General features: G+C 40.4%; 1 protein-coding gene across 1 annotated transcript in view; it reads left to right on the forward strand.

Moving 5' to 3' along the window:
• Positions 1-16,246, forward strand: part of cpamd8 (C3 and PZP like alpha-2-macroglobulin domain containing 8) — a 45,104-nt gene extending 28,858 nt beyond the window's left edge. The window contains exons 28-43 of the mRNA XM_015033127.1: positions 1,620-1,776; positions 2,899-2,973; positions 4,351-4,516; positions 4,874-4,960; positions 5,083-5,219; positions 5,501-5,656; positions 6,277-6,339; positions 7,228-7,490; positions 7,577-7,664; positions 9,843-9,917; positions 10,005-10,110; positions 10,283-10,393; positions 10,469-10,681; positions 12,089-12,160; positions 14,964-15,159; positions 15,278-16,246. Of these exons, the coding sequence (XP_014888613.1) occupies positions 1,620-1,776; positions 2,899-2,973; positions 4,351-4,516; positions 4,874-4,960; positions 5,083-5,219; positions 5,501-5,656; positions 6,277-6,339; positions 7,228-7,490; positions 7,577-7,664; positions 9,843-9,917; positions 10,005-10,110; positions 10,283-10,393; positions 10,469-10,681; positions 12,089-12,160; positions 14,964-15,159; position 15,278 (1,966 nt within the window). The 3' untranslated portion in view covers positions 15,279-16,246. The remainder of the gene's footprint in view (positions 1-1,619; positions 1,777-2,898; positions 2,974-4,350; positions 4,517-4,873; positions 4,961-5,082; positions 5,220-5,500; positions 5,657-6,276; positions 6,340-7,227; positions 7,491-7,576; positions 7,665-9,842; positions 9,918-10,004; positions 10,111-10,282; positions 10,394-10,468; positions 10,682-12,088; positions 12,161-14,963; positions 15,160-15,277) is intronic.
• The last annotated feature ends 1,233 nt before the right edge of the window (positions 16,247-17,479 follow it).

The following is a 17,479-nucleotide window of genomic DNA, read 5'->3' on the forward strand; positions in this document are numbered from 1 at the left end:
TTAATGATCTTTGATTAGTTTGAAGGAAAAAGACGGACACTTCTAAGCCTGGGAACACCATCCTAGTTGTGCCAAATTAGATTTGCACAATCATGTTTTGTGGGTATTTTTCTGCATGACAGACTGCTGCATTTCACAAAGTAGATGAGATCAAGAGGGCATTACCAAGTAAAAAAAACACACACACATAAAGTTATGTACAATCTAAAAATTGGTTTTCAAAAAACATACTTTTGTAATAAACTGTGTAAAGTCTGAAAAACATTTGTTTTTTTTAAATAAAGCTTTTCTTTATTTTTACAAGCTGGTGCTCTCAGGCAATTTGTGTTTGTCAATAGATTCCTATAAGGCTAGGTGGCTAAATACCAGGTCTACACACTTTACTTCTTAGTCCTCTATCTTTTTAGTAAATAATGCTTTTCCATAAAGTAATCATCCAGAGAGAATCTGGACAGCTTTAAGTCCAAATCATAACATTCCTAGTAAAACCGCAGCCGGGTTGGATTTATCGTGAAGCCTCTTTTAGATACACTCTCAGAGAGTGGAGCTGGAGAGGAGTGATTTTTAAGTGTGAAGTCAGAAAACAGGGAAAGAGTAAGAAAATTACTAGGATTCTCCAGCTTGTGGGTTGAGGGGCGGAAGTCAGCTTCCCTTGTGCTTCCTTCCTTTCCCAAAGCACTTCACATTTACACTCTCCAGAGCTTTTCCTTGAGGGTGAACATTTAAAGCCAGAACTGTGGCATCAGTTTTGTCTCAGGGGAGAAATAATCCAGCTTCCAGTCAGGAAAGATTTTATGTTTTTGGTTTATGAGTGTTCGTACCATTCTTTTTTTTCCCCCTACTTATTCCCCTGTTGCTATTTTCTTGGATTATGATCTCACTTATGGGCCACATTAGGAAAGTAAAGTGTGACCTGTTTGTGTTTTCCTTCCTTTCCATCTCATTATTCTTTCTTTGCTTCATAAACAACTTACCTCACCTATAGTTACCTAACTCTGGTCAGAGTTGCTGTAATGGAAGACTTGCTGTCACATCAGCTATTGGCCAAAGACAGCAGCTTCCACTCAGTACCAGGAGGTCTATTGTTTATGTATATTTATGAGCTCAGTCATGAACCCAGGACTGACCTGGCTGTCCTCCCTCGCTCCACAGACTCTTCTCCGCTGAAACCGTAGCTCACGAACCTTCATTTGCACTCCTGGGCCGTCCGGATTCACAGACCTTCATCCCTAGGATCTGTGCTTTCATAAGTTGAGGAATGCTTTTGGGGAATGTTTTACTCCCAACCAGAAACATGCTCGATTGGCTTCTGTGCAGTTTCACATTCTCAAGAGCACAGCTGTTGCATCCGGTTGCACTGATCAAACTGCCCATCTGCTCCCCTCCTCATTCCTTTCTTCTTCTTTCCATTTCATCAAATCATCTATACATTCCTGTCCTCTGATGACAAATTGAAAGCGGGTGGCTCTTTGAAAAACACTTTAATATCCAGTTGTTGTCCTGTAAGGGGTGATGTGTATTTTACAGATGTTTGTTAGAAGGTACTGTGAACTCTCATTAAGGATCTTAATTTTTCTTCCTCTTACCTGCTCTTTCATCTCTGCTCACCTGTCCTCTAGGCTGACAGCGTTTGTTCTGAAGTCTTTTGCTCAGTCTCGGGGATTTATCTTCATTGACCCCGAAGAGCTCCGGGCAGCCAAGTCCTGGCTCATCAAACATCAGCGAGAAGACGGTTCCTTTCCTGCTATGGGACGCATCCTCAATAAAGACCTGCAGGTAGGCCTATGTTTGGATAGATGTAAGTTTAAAGCAGTTTGCCGTTTTTCTACCTGCCAATTTAAATTTAACTCAGCAACACAACAAAGAAAATAGAAAGCTGGCCATTGCTTTGTCTTATTTAAGACTTACTGAACTTAATCAGGTAATCCGTGTTTCTTTCCAGTACTCCCCATCTGGGTTTGTTTGCTAGTTTTCCGTCAAATGGTGGCTCACATTTAAAGAAATTGGGTTCCACCCATGAAAAATGTATCTGTCAATGCCAAACAGCTCATTCTGATGTGTTGTTTATTGGACTGTATAGTTGATGTTTGAAGGTACATGGCAGATTGGGAATTTAACAACTTATTTATTTTACATGCGCTACTTCCTTGCCTGAGTAGTGCATGGAGTACTTGCCCGAGACCTCATCCTAATTCTGGATGCCATAGACGTCACACACTGCTGTGTGATGATATCCTCACCCAACACAGCCACACTGGCAGCCACTAGGTGTGTTGGTCTCTCTGGTGTGAACAGCACATTTTCTTTTCCTCCAAGTTTTGTGGATTGCCCCTGATAATCCCCACTCTATGGAGGTGAGTGTTGTCATCCTGGAGGACTGAAATTGCCCTAATGGCACGGATTCCTCTCAGATTAGAGCAGACGCTATCCGACCGGTGCTCACAGATATTGTTAATCAGGCGCCTGATTCTCATCCCCTCAAGTAACAGAATCTCCAAGCAAGACTCCCCAGCAGACAAAAAGCTTTTTGGCAGTTTTTAATGGGCTCAAGTCTGCTACTCAACAAATGCAGTTTCTTTACAAATGTGGCATTGATTAAAGAAAAAATAACCTGGCTTTCCAACTGTTATAAATGTTATTTCCAAGAAACAGTGTTTCAAAAGAAATAATGTTCCTTTTGAAACAAGATTGCATCCACCCAACTATCCATCCATCCACCTATCCATCCCCCCATTCATCACTGATGTTAAAGATTGAGTCTGAATAACACGGTCACGCTATTGATAAGGTTACTTTTAATGGCTTTATTAATGTAACTTTTACAACATCTTTTTGGTACGTACTTAAGGGGAGGATTTGGGCATTTATGAGATAATAACTTATGATGTTCTTTTGTAGGGAGGGATTCATGGCAAGATATCTCTCACTGCTTATGTGGTAGCAGCTCTCTTGGAGACGGGGATAACAACAGAGGTGAGTTCAAAAACATGTTTCTTCCATTTAACAGTCAGTCCTCAGAGGGAGTTTTCTGATGAAAAAATAGAGTTACATTTAAAAAATCTAATCTAAAAATCAAGTTTAATACAAAATTTCCTGATGTGGAATTTGATTTATTTATTTATTTTTGTTAACTTTACTAAGGGAGGTTTTTTTTTATCATCACAAGAGTAAACACCCAGAGTTATTCCCGACCCACTTAAAGAAGCGAGGGAGGCCCATCCCACCGGGCCGGTTCGTGTATGGACGTATCAATGCATTCCCGAAAGTTGTGAAGATGGATGTGTTGGCAGTCGGCCCACTCACATTTGTTATGCCCCAGCACTTTTAATGTACCTGCTTCAAAACATTCGGGCTGACATGCAGCAGCAGTTTTAGCCTCACGAAACACACCTCTTTTGTGCTTTTCTCACTCTTTCATCCACTCTTCAAAGGACATTTAACCATCTTGAGTTTTTTTTACAAAAAACTTCCCCTTCAGTAAAATCAGTCCTCAGAAGCTGAATATCCAGGATGCAAATTCTTGAAAGTCTTTGTGTCTTTTCTTACCAGTTTCCTAAGTAGTTGAATTTATTTGGTATTTCATCTCTTTGGCCCGTTTCCATCCGTCTCTCCACTTTCGTGCCGCTGTCTATCTCCACAGGGATTCTTCTTAGAATTTGCCCGTCTAGAGTTGATAAAAAATGAAAAGGTAATCTTAACTTCAAAGCCATACCTTGACCTCCTTTCCAGTTTCCATTAATTAAAAGGCAACACTGCCAATTACAGCAAGATGACTCCAGAGGACTATAATCTAAATGGATGAGAAGAAAGTAAACTGAACTTACTAAAGGACAAAATGAGTGTGTATATAATAGCTCAATTTGGGCAGAAGGAACTGTTGAGCCATTGTATGGCGGACGGCCGGTTCAAAAGTAAACCGGAGGTTTTTGCATCTGAATTGAGGAGATGGTAGGTTCTTAATGTGCCAGTAAACACAACATGGAGAATAAATTGACAACTTCAGATGTGGACAGAGTTGTTGGTCCCTCTTTTGTTAATCTAACTTGGAAAATTTCAGACAAATTTAGCATTTTTATTTGAGTACATGTATCTAGTGGGTAAAATAAGAAGAAAAAAATATGAAATGTAATTTATAACAAAAACAAAAATCATATATATATATATATATATATATATATATATATATATATATATATAAAAGATTTATTTATTACCCCTTAACTATATTAAGGACAACGGTGTCCTCATGACTAATTGACTAATACGTAAACGTTTTAGGGGTAACAGTTAATGTGAGTTTCTGACTTTAATCAGTACCCTATGAGTTTCTGACCCTACTGTTTTGTACAGGAAGAAAAGGTGGCAGTGGCTAAAGCCAAGGACTTCTTGGAAAGCAACACGTATTCTGCTGACGACCCTTACACCACAGCTCTGTCTGCATACGCCCTGTCTTTGCTCCGCAGCCCTTATGCTCCGTTGGCTCTGCGTCGCCTCAACCACATGGCCATCACTCACGGTACTGCTACCTCTGTGATTCAAGTTCAAGTTCCATACCATGAAAAAAAACAAAAAACATATTTGCAAAAGAAATAAACAAAACAAGAAAAAAAAAAAAAACCTGCATTCAAACTGCAGTAATACTCCCACCAAGTGTGAGGATGAGTGATTAAAAGCATGTACAGAACTCCACAGAGATCTCATCTTATAAATGCAATTTCCCTCACGGGACCTGAGGCGAGTGTAGCTTAAACAATTAGTAAGCACAATTTCAGTGACAGAAACAACGCTTCGGGCTTATTAAGGCAACATTAAATTAAGATTGGTATCGATTGTTGCAAACTAGTCTATTTACTGTTTCCCTTTGTTATCGCAGATGGGCTCACCCACTGGAGCCTGACTGGCAGCACGGTGACAGACGAAGATACTTTCATGGGCTTCAGTGATGGTCTCGCTCAGTCAGGTAGGTACCTTTTGGAAAAATTTCTGGGGACTGGCGTGATTGGACTGTTCTAATTCTAGTTTTAGTTCCTGCAAATAAAACAACCCTGAGAATTGTCTGTAAACGTAGCTGTTTGTTCCAAGTTGTGTCAGCAGAGGTGGAGATGACAGCCTACGGTCTTCTGACCTACACCGTCCTGGGTGACGTTGCTTCTGCCCTGCCTGTGGTCAAGTGGCTCTCCCAGCAAAGGAACGCTTTGGGTGGTTTCTCTTCCACACAGGTAACTTTGTAAAATGTATTTCTTGTTTGTTATTTTTTTTTTTAGAATAGACATATCTTTTATTGTCCCACAGTGGGGTAATTCAGGTGCACCAGTAGCAAGGTATAATTAAAACATACATATTCAGAAAAAATATTTTTCTTGATGATTCTTTCTTTGATGTAAAAAAAAAATTGATAACCTGAAACACTTAAGTGTGACCAAAAAAAAACGATAAAGACTGTTTGACCCAACACTGTACTTGTTTCTAAATGTGTGTTGCGCTAAACCGATCTCTTTAGGACACGTGTGTGGCTCTGCACGCCTTGTCGGAGTACGCCATCCTTTCATACATAGGAGGGGTCAACCTCACCATCTCTCTGGCCTCCACCAACCTGGACTTCCAGGAGGCCTTTGAGCTTAACCGGGACAACAAAAAACTCCTTCAAAGGGCCAAGGTGAATGTGGGGTTAGAGCAACTGCTCTGCGTGTTTAGTTGCCTGTTTTGCCGCTTCGAGGCTGCTCACTCTTCTTCCGCACAAATGTAATGGGAACACCAGTTTGGCATGCTGATAATTAATACACTTTATCGATGTCATAACCAAGACGGATGGGGCATTTCATTCAGTTAAGCTGCAATGTATATACACGCCTATCTAGTGATTAATGAGCAGCTATTTGTCAGAGTCAAGCTGCAATCTCTGTGTTCTGTTTTTACAAATCAAGCCCGGGTGGATTTTTCCAAATGCGCCTTGTTGGTTTCTTGATTAAGGATCTGTGCTTCACTGACATGTTTACTCACACATTAAGCAGACTTGGCAGTGAGGGGTTTATCTCCCCTGACTGCATCGCCTTTCAGGTGAGAATGCAAGCAGTTCCTTTGCCAAGCATGTTTTTTCTGCTATGATTAGGGGTGTCAACTTAATTAGGGGCAATTTAGGGCTGCTGGTAAGTAGCCAGGGAGCCACTAGCATCAGTGCAGCAGCCTACAGCATTCATTCACTTGATAAATGACTCAGTCACCTCTCCCTGCCCCCTCTGACTCTTTGTTTCTCCTGCTTTTTATTTTTTTTTCTAGATACCCAGTATCCCCACAGGCCTTTTTGTCAGCGCCAAAGGTGAAGGCTGCTGTCTCATGCAGGTATTAGACACACTCAAGCTTGTGTAAATGCCTGTTTGCCATCTTGGAAAATTACCTAAATTGAAGCTCTAATGCTATGGCTCACAATGATCTGCCTAAAAGAGGTGTGTCAAATGCTGCTGCAGCAAGTTAATGAAAAAAAAATACAAAATCAAACTCAGAGTTGCTTGTTAGAGGGAATTTTACTGGTTGATTCAAATGTTATGTCGTCAGTAGAAGGTTTTTACCTTGTATTTCTCATCAACTATGTTGATAATTGTTCAGAAGTGAAATGCAGTGGATTGCCAAACATTTTTACAAAAATGTAACTGCAACTGAATACGATGATTTTTTTTTTTTTACAGCTTTCCTTTGCTTTGCAGTTTTTTTATAACAACAACTTTCACTCAATCCCCATTTTCTGTGCATCAGCATCTCTATGGCAGCCCATTAGCCAAGCCACACCTGGGCCATGATTAAATGCAAGAGCTGGGCAATCAAATAGTCCCCACCTGCACACATTCATAAGCACACTTTCAGAATTACCATTTTGTACTTTTCCGAATTTGTAAACCATGCTTTTCAAAAGTATTCATATCTCATACCCTAAGAGGACCAAGGTAATTCTGGAGGAGCTGCAGAATCTTGTTTTTCAGGTGGAAAGTGCAGGACAATTGTTAGTCATGCACTCCATGCATTTGACTTTTTTGGTGATGGGGAAGTTGGTAAAAAGAAACCCACAAATGGCTGTTTTCCACAAGCCATTTATGAGACATGGCAAACATGTGAAATAAGGTGCTCCAATCAGAGGAGACCAGATCTGAGTAATTAAAAAAATATATTATACATTTATAAAGATGTGGTTTATCTTAAGCATTTTCTGCTTCTTTATTTTTGGTCTGCCTGTAGATCGACGTGTCTTACAATGTACCTGACCCAGTAGCAAAGCCAGCTTTCCAACTCAATGTGGATCTGAAAGAGCCTTTACAGGAGCAGCGCCTGCAGCCCTCCTCCTCATCTTCGACTTCCAAGCACTCTGCGTCACGTTCCAGAAGCCGAGCCGACAACCGCTCTGAGCTCAGTCGGAAGCGCCGGGCTCCCATCGACGATGACGACCCGGCGGCCCACCAGGACAAGCTGAGCTTCCACATCTCTTTAGAAGTTTGCGCTAGGTAGAGACTCACAGTGTTCAAATGTACAGAGCTGATTGGTGGGGGGGGATAATTTTGTTCATTATTTTTCTAATCTTCTGGTCTAGGTGGCTCCATTCAGGCTCATCCAACATGGCAGTCATAGAAGTTCCCATGATTTCTGGTTTCAGAGCTGATGTCGAAAGCCTGGAAAGAGTATGGAATCACACATGCACCACTCACTGTCACTGCTCCTCCAAGTAACAGAGCAATAATACAAGTTATTTGCTTTATACTCCATGTATTTTTATCCCACCGTCGTATCAATCCTCAGAACAACAAGAAAAATCATGTTAAGATGCTGCTGGAGATAGTAAGACAGCGTAATTATCAGTGAAATGAGTTCTCTACCGACTTGGACTGAAAGGCCAATGAGAAAAGAAATGGTCGATCCTCCAAAGGCAGTGTAAAAAATAAATAACATTTCAATGAAGTCACACACACATTTTACAGACATACAGCGTAGCATACACACACACACACACACACACAGAGTGGCTGTGAATCATCTGGTCTCTTTACTCTGAAAAACCAATATCAACCCAGCTGGAAGCAGTAACACATTAACAAACAATCTGTTTTTCTTAGGCAAAGGAATGAGTAACTTAAAGCATTATTAGACGTCGGTTGCATTGGTATGTTGAGGAATGCGTGTAATTAGAAAGGTGGCAGCTAGTATGAAGTAGGTTTTGGGGCTGAATCCAGGTCAGCTCCCCAGTCACCCATCAGAAGCATGTCCCTCATTACTGGGCTGTAATAGGGCCTCAGTCTGCAGGCTTCCATTACTACAGAGACACCTCTGTGGCTACCTAGAGCAATGTAAAACATGCACACGTACACACACACACACACACACACACACACACACACACACACACACACACACACACACACACAGCGTGCTGTCAGTATGTCACTGGAGGCTGACCTGAGTTGTGGTGCCTAACAAGCTGAGTTTAAACCCCTGCTGGCCTCCCTTGGGTTTTACTGCTGACTGTCTGACTGCCATTCACATTCCTCAAGTTTACAGTGGCAACCCTGGCTTCAGCTTGGCCTCATCTTATTTCATAGGTGCTGTGGACATAAGTGATTAGTCCAGTAACTGCTCAGGGCTCCTGTCACCCTGACATAACGAGCTGTGATTCACAGCCCAGAGGACGCTGTGAGTTTAGTGTTTGAGTTGCGGAAGTTCACAACCGATTTGCGTTGCTATACAGAACAAACAATGCTTTTTTTTTTTTTTTTTTTTTTTTAAGAGTGTGTGTCTACATACGAGTGTCTCTGTGGCGCCAGCTCCAGGTGAGCACCTCATAAACCCCCCACTGTCCCAAAACTGCCACCTTTGACTGGGGGAACAAACTTATGGGTTTTTTTATTTTATTTTATTATTATTTTCACACAGATTCACAACAGTGTGCTCATTACTCTTTATATTTGCCAGTCATTTTCTGCAGAGAGCCCTTGCAGTCACCTTTCTACTGTTTCCCACGAGGGCAGCTTGAGTTGAAGATCATGACTCAGACAAGTGGTGGTGTAGTGATAAAACACGTAGAGTCTCTAAATGTGGATGTAGACAATAGGAACTATTTAAAGCTTTGGTTATGGATCTACAGCATTTATTCACACAAAATATATTTTCTTCTGTGTGAGAAGTAGCTCTGGGTTGGGGTGAGGTGGAGCTGTCCAGTTCGCTGTGGTGCTGATTGCTATTAATATCTATTAAGACGAATTTTATACATTTCCATTTATCACCATTTGATTTAAAACTGCAGATAACTGCTTTTCAACTTCTGTGCAAATGTCCCCATACGTCTCTCTTGGACAATTTTCAACTTGCGAGATTAGGAAATCAAGCAAAAATATGTATCAGTCGTAAAAGTGAGTTTGTGAATTTGAAACATTATGCAATAAAAATAGTTATGTTTAATTATATTTTGCCTCCTTGCTAAAACGATTTCTTGCTAAATATACAAAATTTTTCATGAGGTGGTGAAAAATGTATCACTAAATAGATGTGCTCAAAATAAAGGTTGCATTTTTCCTCTTTTTTTGTTTAAGATTACATTTGTCTGCTATTGAAGTTTAAGTTTATTTTCCATATCTTTATTATGGGTGCGAATGAATGTGTTAACTTTTTCAACTCGCTCTATCAAGTCTGTAGTTTAATTTCTTTGCACACAAACCTTACACCTGCCTGAGGTGATCCTGACAATTACATCTCGAATTACCTTCAGTGTACAAATAGTTTGTGTAGATTTACAATAAAGAGATCCATTGAGGTTTCAAATCTGACCCAAATTTTGACAGATAATTGTTTTCTGTCTCTCTTTACAGCTGATGATGGATAAAAGAGTGGGGTTGAAGAGATATGAGCTGAATGGCAGAAAAGTCTTGTTCTACTTTGATGAGGTATGTAGAAATAAAGGTACGGATTGACGAACAGTTTGAATGATTCTGAGGTGTGCAAAATCTCAGATGTGCTACTTTTTGCCTTAGATTCCCAGTCAATGTATGACATGTGTGGCCTTCCAAACTATCAGGGAATACATTGTGGGCAAGACAGCACCTGTTCCGGTCAAGATCTATGATTACTATGAGCCAGGTATGCCTCAATTTTTTATTTTTATTTTTTTTTTTGTGCAGTTCTGTAAAATGTTAAAAACCAAAGGATCTAAATTTCTTCCTGTGTGGACTAAGCTTCCTTCTTTGCCAAGTTTTTAACTTTTAACGTCGTAAAGCAGCAAATATGGCGTTACGTTGTGCTCGTCATGCAGCTTTTGAGGCCACCAGGTTCTACAACGTTAGCGAGAGCAGCCCACTTGCACGGGAGCTGTGTGATGGGCCCACCTGCAACGAGGTCGAGAGTTCAACGAATCAGTGGATAGGTGAGAAACACAACAAACGCACAATTATTTGCATGCACCTTAGTTGCTACTCTGTCATCTAACCAATTTCTGCAGGTTTTGTGCAGGGAAACCAATGCAACAATGTGCTAGGCTGCCTGGAGCAGGAGCAGATCGAGCGCTGCACGTGTTACAGGGACTGTGGCTACGACGGAGAGCCCGTCTGTGGGTCGGATGGGCAGCTCTACCAGAACCAGTGTCAGATGGAGGTGTCTTCTTGTCGAAATGGGACTCGCATCAAGCAGGTCTCCATGTCCCAGTGTTCACCCAGTAAGTGCTCAAAATACTCCGTGTGGACTTTCTAATTGTCATTTTTTTTAATACGCAAATTATTACACCTAAAGCCGAAAACTAAAAAAGTAGCTCATCTTAAATTTTTCCAGCTAGTAAAATGAATTTCTTCAGCTGAGACAGTGATGCTGGTTGTAGTTAAACTGAATATTCCTGCAGCTAAATCCAGGAAGATGTTGGAACAAATCCTGCAACATTTTGACTTTTGAGATGGGTTAAGTATTCACCTTCCGTCAAGACAACAAGCCTAAATATACACACAGATAAAATAAAATCAGATTTTATCTTATTGTTAATGTCGCAGAATAAACCCTGTATTAAATCTAGTGGTGAATTGATGACTACAGCTATACAATCTATTTTTTTTTTATAAAGCAGTTGATTAGAATCTGTGAGTAAGAAATTGATACTAAGAAGCACTGTCCATCCAATGTGACTGAGCTATTTATAAAAAAATTAAAATAAATAAAAAAAATAGGGAAAAACATCATTAGATGTGCAGAGCTGGAATCAACTTACCTCAAAAGACTTGCAGCTGTTATTACAGAGAAAGATGACTGTACAAAACATTGTCTCAAAATATTTATTTGCACAGTTTTCATATTTTAGTGGTCGTAATGTGACAAAATATGAAAACATTCAAGGAGCAGAAACACTTTATTTACTTTGCCGTTTACGGTTGCATATCTGCTCCATGTGAGGCTGCTGCGTATACGTACATTTTGCTTTGCAGCTCAATTTTATTCTGTCAATATGTGCGTGCACCTGCAAATGTGTCTGAGCCTTGATCTGAGCTCAGGAAACAGCTGTTCAGGTGACGAACTGATTACTGGACGAGTCCTCAGAGGAAAATAAAAAACTTCTGCCCATCTTCCACCTCCCCCCACCCCCCGTTCCCCTCCCAACCCTCACTCGCTCTCCGTCATATTACAGGGCTCTCTCCAAATGACAGAGTGCTTTTGTCCTTCCTCAGAAATCCTCGTCACATTCCTTTCCGACGCACAGCCCAACAACAAAGGAGCCTTCATGTTGCGGAGCAGATTGGGGAAAAGGCATAGACAAAACTTTGGTGGGAAAAGTCCTGAGCCTGTGCCAAGTGTTTCATGCTGTAAATGATCAAAAGGACTGACGCGCTCCCTGACCTTGTTTGTTTGTGTATGCTTCAGTGGGGGCAGATTTGTTTCACGGCTTCCTCATTTTGAGGAAAGAAAAGGAGGCTGTTATTGTTTCCCTCGTTTGTGATTTGGCTCCTTCTATTTTTGGAGGGATACATTTTGACGAAAAGTCTTTGTTAGGACTAAGGAAACCAAGCTGTTTATCAGCGAGAAAGTGGAAGCCACGTTTATGTGAATGACCTAATGTCTGTCTCTGTGTGTGTTTGTCAAGGTAAGACCATTGAAAACAACCAGCCAGTGGTGAACCAAGAAACCGAACAACCTTCGGTGCCTGTACACGCAGGTAACCATACCACACCTTTTCTCATATGCCACATCCGCAGTTGTCTCCTGATCCTTCACATTCACGTCTGGAAGAATCGGCAGCTGTGTTTACTAAAAGAGGCCGTTATTCTGCTTGTGCAAACTTTCTTTATCAGTCAGAGGCAGCTTGTCATGTCAGATTAATGTCATTTTGTTAACATTTCCAACATATTTCCACACGCTCCTAATACGCAAAACGCAAAGGTGTTTGCTATATGCATGAACACCTTTGTGTTTATATTTACTCTGAACCAAAACTTGTATGCAAAAGACTTGGATTTGGGCCAGGGGGCTTTACCCTCCATGCACAAAAAGAAAAGAATATATATTTTAAGTAAAGTATGGTCACATGTACTTTACATGTGACTATACATGTAAAGTACATGTATAGTCACATACATGGTTAAATCCAGACCTAAATCCAATTGAGAATCTGTGGCAAGATATTTATTTCTTCACAGATGCTTTCCATTCAGTCTGACAGGTGTATTTTGCAAAGAAGATTGAACAGGAATCTCAGTCATTCATTTTTGAAATCATACATCATTTTTCTTCCACTCGCCAAATAGTCTCTACTTTGTGTTGGTCTGTCAAGTGAAATACCAATGAATGAAGTTTATGGCTGTTGCGTGACAAAGCACAAAAAAAGTCCAAAGAGAAGCAAGCAGGACTAAACAAGAGAACAAGGAGCAGACACAAAGGAAAAGGGCTGAGGAGATTAGGGTTAAACTGATTCCTAGGTGTGTGGAGGCACATTCCCCTGCCGCCACCTCACGTCTACAATCAGTATGATAAATGGGAGGATAGGTTTCACACCGGGCCTGCTTGTTGCTGTCAGGAAGCTTACCTTTTCTCCTGATAAGCAGCCAGAGAATCGCTGAAAGGATGTTTCTCTGCGTGGATGTAAAAGTATTACCTTTTGGCAATGACAGCATGAAAACACATTACTGAAAGTGTCAAGTTCTCACACCTTAATGTTTGTGCGTGTGTGTAAGGTGAGGGTGGGGGTGAAGAGGTGTTCATCATTTTTTTGGACACATAACATTAAGTCCTATCTACAGTTTCTTAGCGGTATCCAGGTGTGCATTTGTGCATGCATGTTTGATGTCGCATGACCTGCTCTGACTTGTTTCTCAGCCTGCAACTCCCAGTAGCTGCTCCTCACAAAGCTTCTCTCAGTCAAAGGTCTCCCTCAGTACAAAAGCGAAATGCTCGACACAAGAATGCGGTGCACAAATGCAGGTATATGCCTGTCGCTTGCGATCAAAAGCAAATATGCAAAATGTTAATTATTACATCTCATGCCTTTTGCAGTCTCTTGAGCCACCACTGACACACACACTCAGCTATAGTGACGCTTTAGATTTACTATTAATATAAACTGTAAAATCACTGTCACTGTAAACCATTAAAATTCAGCCTTCTGAGAGAAACGAGAAAGCAAAAGGTAAAAATGAGTTCGGCCAAGAAAATGAGACGCACAGAAGGAAGCTGGAGCTCTGGAATTGCTTTCCGTGTGCAGACTTGTCTTATTAGTGAACCTGCTGCAGCGGTCAACATACAGTCAAATACAGACTTGAAGGCTTCATTTGATCTGCGGTATTTCTTTTATCATTTGTTTTGGGTCCTACATGTGCAAGTCTTTAAATGTGGGGTTTCGTGCAGAACGTTCCATCAGAGCCATTTTAAAGTGAAACTCTAATACCTCTAGTCACATAAAACACTAAAGAAAAATAGGCTTAAAGTCACATGCTGTGTCAAACAACTTACGGAAGGGGGCCCCCTCCTGGTCAACATTTGGAACTCCATCTTAAGATACGATGTCCTAAATATTAACTTTTATAATCAAGGCCGTCTCATAATTCCCTGCCCTTCACACAAACAGCAGCTTTAAATTAGTCTCCGTCTCTGGAGAAATGATTCTGCAGCAAGACCAAGCAACCAGAAAGACGATTAACATGAAAATATCCTACCATCAGTCTTTGCTCTTTCTGTAAAATTGCAGACCTTCCTTCATGTTTTTCTTGAAGACGACGCTTCTTTCCTGTCTTTCTCTTGACAATGCCTCAATATTTGTAGCAGCAGCTTCCTGCATGCGAGACCAGTGGACCCCCAGTGTTCGTGGGGGACACAGGCCACAGCCACCTATGAACTGATAAATTCCCAAATACTTCAGACCCCCTACACAACGTTTAATAATGCCTATTTAATAGTTCAAACACCAAATATACCTTGATATGCATTAATATACACAGTGGAAACTGTCTTAGTACTACCACAGAAGCTAATATCTACAGTCTTCCTTATTTCCTGTCTTGGGCGTCCGGCTACTCAGCTCCAAGGAAAGTGAATGGTTCTCCTAAATTGACTGCCTTGCAAATGCCAGCCAGTACCAGGTCACTTACCATTGTATTTCACTTCCCTAAATGTATTCTCTTTCAAATATTTTAGATGTTTTATATATATATATTTAGAGGTCTATGGAAGAAAAACATCCATGTATACTTTAGAACTGCGTTCCACAGAAAGATCTGTGAATAGGTGAATCCGCGCATACGAGGGGCTCCACTGAAACGCAAAGAGATGATGGCAAGTAACCAAACTCCCAGCGATTCTTGGCACGTCTCACTTGAGATGATTTGACATCTACAATGCTACTAAGATGGTCATTTATTCCTCAACAAGTTAATTCCTCCTTTACAGGGTGGATATTGTGATCACTCGTTGGCCGTACTTGTCTGTCATCAGCTTTTATTTAACTGAATGTGTGTCTGTCCCTGCAGGTGAAGAGGAACAAGGCTCCATGCCAGAGGTGTCCTACTACTCCTATGAATACGACTCTGATCCTTTCCTTGCTGACAGAGAGGGAGGGGACCATTTTGACATACCAGAAGGTGGGGGAGGTGTGCAGCATAAAGTGCCCCTACACGCAAATACTCAGCTACCCACAATGGACACAAAGAGCACCCCTGAGCGATGGTATGCGCGTCTCTGAATTAGATATTCCTCCGGTTGTTCTGACCGGAACTACCTGCGCGGTTTTTTTGAGGTACTCTTGTAACAAAGTCGTTTCTCTCCTTTTCTTTGTCGTCCACAGAAATACACAGAGGGAAGCCATACGCCCACCTTAAAATTGTACCATATTTTGTGAATATGCTTGTGAATGGAAGGAAAATGGAGACTCTGCAGACTGGCTTTTACAGAAAGTTGGTGTGGTCTGGGAACTGAGTTTTTGTTGCTGGTTGAATGGAGTCAGAGTGGATGCTTTTATCATGTGTGTCTGTTTTTGTGTGCGGTAGGATGTGGATGAGAACGATTTGAAACGAGAATCCTCCAGACCTTTTTTACTCATCAATAGTCAGCGTAGAATCTGTATCCAGTGTGCTGCATTTATAATCACTAGTTTGTAATTACACTCAATGTTAAGCAATATGTTTTATTATATTTTCTATCTGTGGTATTTATTTGTAGCTAGAACTCCTTATTTCTATTTTAAAGTCATTACCTGCCCACACAGACTACTTCCCCCGCCCCCCTCCCCACTGTGGTTCTTGATGTGCTTATTTAAACACTTTTTTTTTTTTGGCTTTAACAGCGAATAACTGAAAGGTCTGATTAAAATTATTGTGCTGGTATGCTGCTGGAGAAACACATATGCTAACCATATGCTTTACAGAAACATAAGCTGATGTTCTTTTTCATTGTAAGATGCTATCTTCTACATTTTTTTTAATTTGTTGCACAGCTTTGAAGAGACAGGAAACATAAACTGGGAGCACAGGTCTCATCAAACGACAGACTTTGAGGTTGCTGGAACTTTTGAACGTCGCTGCATTTGGACTCTGCATTCGTCTCTGAAACTACTCAACCACCATCTCTCACCATTCACCTTACATGCCAGGAAAGCTGATTGTACAGATCATAAGCTATTTTGTTGTTGTTCAACTAAAGGACGTTGAGGAAATCGATTGATGTAAATGTAACAAATTTGACCAAATGTAATCCTGATTCATATCAAAATACTGTTTTTGAAACAAATGAGAATAAAATTTATACACAAACCAGGCTTTTGTTTCTAGGACTGAATTTATGGTGAGTTTTCTGCAGGTCAAATATATCAACATCAGCAATTTGTTCCTTAGCTTCTGCGGGTATTTTTGGTTGGATATTTGACCATGTGTTTTATCAAAACTGAAAGAGTGAATTTAAATTAGTCGGTGGCTTTGCGTGTGCTTGGCTTTAAAGCACAGTCAAGAATGGAGCAAATTTAGAAGGTTCATGTTATTTTGCTCTATTTCCTCCAAAAACAGTTTTGATTGAGTTGAAGAATAGCGAGATAGTTGTTTGTCTTTATTATTCCAACACTGGCTGTAAAATAGTCCCTCAGTATGATGCCGCCACCACCATGCTTGACATTTGTACGGTGTCCTTTCACCTCGTCTATTCCAAAGGTTTTGCTATATTGGCAACAGTTGTCTGAATACGAAACCTTTCTTGCTTTTCATGTCTTGAGAAGATTACCTAGAAATGTCGGTCTTCTCTTGGGATGCAGCTTTCTTTTCTGACCTGCACCGACTCAAAGTTTATGTTAAACTTTCATGATTGTGTACAATATCACTGGCGTTTGAGCAACTAGAATTGGGTCTGTCAACTGTGGGACCTTAAATAGACAGATGTGTGCCATCAAATCCAATCAGCTGAATTTACTAGGTGGACTTCATTCAAGTTGTAGAATAATCTGAAGGATGTGAAACAGCTTTTTTTTTTTTTAGCTGCATACTTAAGGCATAGTTAATCACATTTAAACAATCACAGTTGTTTACATGTGATTTCTTAGTTGTCTTTTTTTGTTTGTTTTCTTTTAATGAATTGGCAACAAACTAGGGGAAAAAAATCTTCCACGTTATCATAATGGGTTAGTTGTATGTAGAACAAGGGTCAGCAACCTTTACAATCGAAAGAACCATTTTTGCATTTGCATTTTCAAAATAAAACTTAATTTTACAGTATCGTAAAAGAATAACATAAAACTTTTCTGATCGAAAAATATGCTTCTTCTGAATAATGATAATATTTGTAGAAATAACTTGTTTAATTGGTGTCGTTTTGCTGTAGAAAACAGGAGAACTGGTCAAAAACGAAAAATGTTTCTTTTCATTCCTACACTAGCTTCATATATTTGGTTCAAATTGTGAAAAAGCTCCTGAGATTGAATTACAAGACAATGACGACCGTACAGTTCTAACTGGAAGTGTGTACCTGAAAATATGGATTTACATCACATTTGTTTTCACATCAC

This window comes from Poecilia latipinna, unplaced genomic scaffold (assembly GCF_001443285.1).
Source record: "Poecilia latipinna isolate Pla-1442-1.1 unplaced genomic scaffold, P_latipinna-1.0 Scaffold258, whole genome shotgun sequence".
Classification (NCBI taxonomy): Eukaryota; Metazoa; Chordata; class Actinopteri; order Cyprinodontiformes; family Poeciliidae; genus Poecilia; species Poecilia latipinna.